Genomic DNA, 2,993 nt, shown 5'->3' on the forward strand with positions numbered 1-2,993 from the left:
CTCCATTATGGGGAAAAATCATAATCAATTTCAATTCATCAATTTTGGTCAATATTCAAATGATTGTAATTGATTATTTAACATCAATGACTTTTGGAAAGAGTGAAAAGAAAATAGTAAAACAATGAAAACACTTTGAACTGAGACATTTCCCTTCTGAAATTAATTTTTCATGCAGAACACAAAGTAAGTTTACTTTTGAAAGGTAATGTGCTAAATAATTCTTGTAACTTTTTTGTTAGGATCCAATAATTGTAATTACATTTGTGACGCTTGTGTGTTTCGTCTGGTCGCTGTAATGGGATTTGTGGTGATTGAGATGTTGGTGTCCAGGTTGTCTCCCTCTCTGTTTCTCCTCCATGTCGGTCCCACAGTTAAATACTGTTCAGATAGTCTGATGTCCCTTTTGGTTTGTTAGAGGAACAGTTTCAGTGCTTTACACACAAGGATTGCAACAAAGTTACTCAACACTTCCTTTTTATGACATCTGATACTGTGACGGAGTGATTGTTGCTGCCCTTGGGCCAGCTTTTCTTCTTCTGTGGTTGTGTTTAAAGAAATGTCCTCGTGCCCCCTCGCAGGTTCTCCCCTGGCTCGCAGCACGGTGGTGACAGCCATCAAGTTCACCATCGTCGACCATCCGGCCCCCGTAGACTCCGTGCTGAAAGAGTGCATCGGTAGGACACACAGGAACACACTCAACACACAACACACAAACCTGAACCCAATCTTCTAGGGTCCTCAGAGTATACCTTTTATGTCATATTATAGATCTCTACACATAGGAGTAATTTACAAAACTGTCCAGTGCAATCCCTCCCCCCCAAAAAACTATTATAAATTCCCTAATATAAATAAAGACATTTGCACCATTACTTGTTGCAGAAAGAATCAGCAGAATGCAGAAAATTACGTGTTTGACAAGGTGTCTATCTACAATGAACACAAAATTATGAATCCATAAATCACATTACGTAATGTGTGAGACATCCACACTGCTTCAAGCTAGCGTTGTTGTGCTAGTTTAGCATCACGGCTAACATCTCCAGCTAACAGAACTGTGTGTGTGAGTGTATCCCTTCCAGAAGCTTTGGAATCCGGCCTGGAACTGTACTTGACTTTTTGCATAATTCCAAAACAATAAATCCACAACTAATTTGTAAAAAGGTATTGTTTTACTGGCCATTTTGACATGAGTGATTTGACCAATCAGAGGCTGTCTCAGGGTCCGTTAAACCATTTCTGCACACTGAAAAAGTTGTTGCTCGCTGTAATTCTTCCCGTGAGTGAAAGTGACAAATCCACTTGTTTGTCTGTCAGAGTATCATCCAGCACACCAATAAATTAGTAAAATTAAGTTTAGTCCACAGGCTGCATCTGTTGGACTTTATCTTTTGCTCAAAGGAAATATGGGCAGTTTTCAGTTAGCAGCATCAAAGTGGCACATTGATCTGGATCTTTAAAAACACATTTTATTACATGTTCACAAAAACACTGTTTAAATAACTTTAATCATGGTGCAATTACACAAATAATAATGACAATGTGGATGATGATGTCACTTCTCAAATGTACATATGAACAGGTAGATGTTTCTTGTAAGACAGACTTTAAAAATATGAACTGATCATCCAACCTTGACCTAAAATCTACACCGTCAGCTCAGTTCTACTCCCTTCAAACTTCTATAATTGAAATGGGTGCTGATGAAATGTGTGTGTGTGTGTGTGTGTGTGTGTGTGTGTGTGTGTGTGTGTGTGGTGTGTGTGTGTGTGTGTGTGTGTGTGTGTGTGTGTGTGTGAATCTGATCAAATCCTCTCTGTTGAGCAGGCGACTTCCTGAAGACCCTGCAGGATGAGGACATCAACGTGCGGCGCGTCGCTTTGGTGATGTTTAACTCTGCGGCTCACAACAAACCATCTCTGATCCGTGGTCTCCTAGCAACAGTGCTGCCTCACCTCTACAAGGAGACCCAGATCAGGAAGGACCTCATCAGAGAAGTGGGTTGGGAAGCTGGGAAATTTGAACGTGTTTGTGTATTGATGCGTAGATGTGTAATTGTGCGTGTGTACCGCAGGTGGAGATGGGTCCATTCAAACACACTGTGGATGACGGGCTGGATGTGCGTAAAGCAGCGTTCGAGTGTATGTACACTCTGCTGGACAGCTGCTTGGAGGGGCTGAACATTCTGCAGTTCCTAGATCACGTGGAGGAAGGACTCAAGGATCACTACGATATCAGGGTGGGTAGGAAAGCAGAATCTCATCATTATGTCCAGCTCAGTCTACATCGACGTTTCATTTCCGGGATTGTTCAGGTGCCGCTGGAAAATCTGCCGGATGTCCCTCATTTTTGGCCGGATGTCCGTCATCTCCTCTCTCTTTTGTGTTGGAGTTCTAACCTGTGGCTGATTTCTGAGGACTATGGTTACCTTTTTTTCTTTTTTGTTGCACTACGTATTTTACAGAGGCACTGTTGCTCTGTCCAGCGCTTAGCACCGCCCCAAGACTATTATGATTGGATGAAAGAAATTCCAATAAACCAGAGCTTTTTTAGGGCATTTTTGGCCTCTATGACATGACAGATAACACAAGGGGAGGGGGGGTACGACATGCAGCAAAGAGTCGCAGGTCGGAGTCGACGGAGCACGTCTGACCAGCGTGGGGCGGAGTTATGTAATGATTTTTGATAACTAACCTCAGGTCAAAAGATTTGATCTCCTTTAGAAACACGGATGACATTGTCACTCTAAGATTTAAATCAGGAACACCCACAGTATACAGTCACACAGAAATCAATCATTTAATTAAGAGCCAAAACACTCGATCAAAACTCAACAACAACCTTTTTAGCTTTCAGTTAACATTCATAGCAGGTTTCAATAGCTGCATCATGTTCTTATCTTAACTTTGTTGAAAGATTTTGTAGATTTTGATGTTGCTAAAATCTCCATCTTCTTGATGTGGCTTTTTCTTTATTGTGTGTGTGTGTGT

The 2,993-nt window shown here is 41.5% G+C and overlaps 1 protein-coding gene across 1 annotated transcript in view; it reads left to right on the forward strand.

The window, feature by feature from the left end:
* The window catches only part of cand2 (cullin-associated and neddylation-dissociated 2 (putative)), an 18,234-nt gene that overhangs the window by 14,136 nt on the left and 1,105 nt on the right, over positions 1-2,993 (forward strand). The window contains exons 20-22 of the mRNA XM_032513448.1: positions 582-677; positions 1,831-2,000; positions 2,078-2,242. Coding sequence (XP_032369339.1) covers positions 582-677; positions 1,831-2,000; positions 2,078-2,242 — 431 coding nt within the window. The remainder of the gene's footprint in view (positions 1-581; positions 678-1,830; positions 2,001-2,077; positions 2,243-2,993) is intronic.

Source organism: Etheostoma spectabile, chromosome 4 (genome assembly GCF_008692095.1).
Source record: "Etheostoma spectabile isolate EspeVRDwgs_2016 chromosome 4, UIUC_Espe_1.0, whole genome shotgun sequence".
NCBI classification, from domain to species: domain Eukaryota; kingdom Metazoa; phylum Chordata; class Actinopteri; order Perciformes; family Percidae; genus Etheostoma; species Etheostoma spectabile.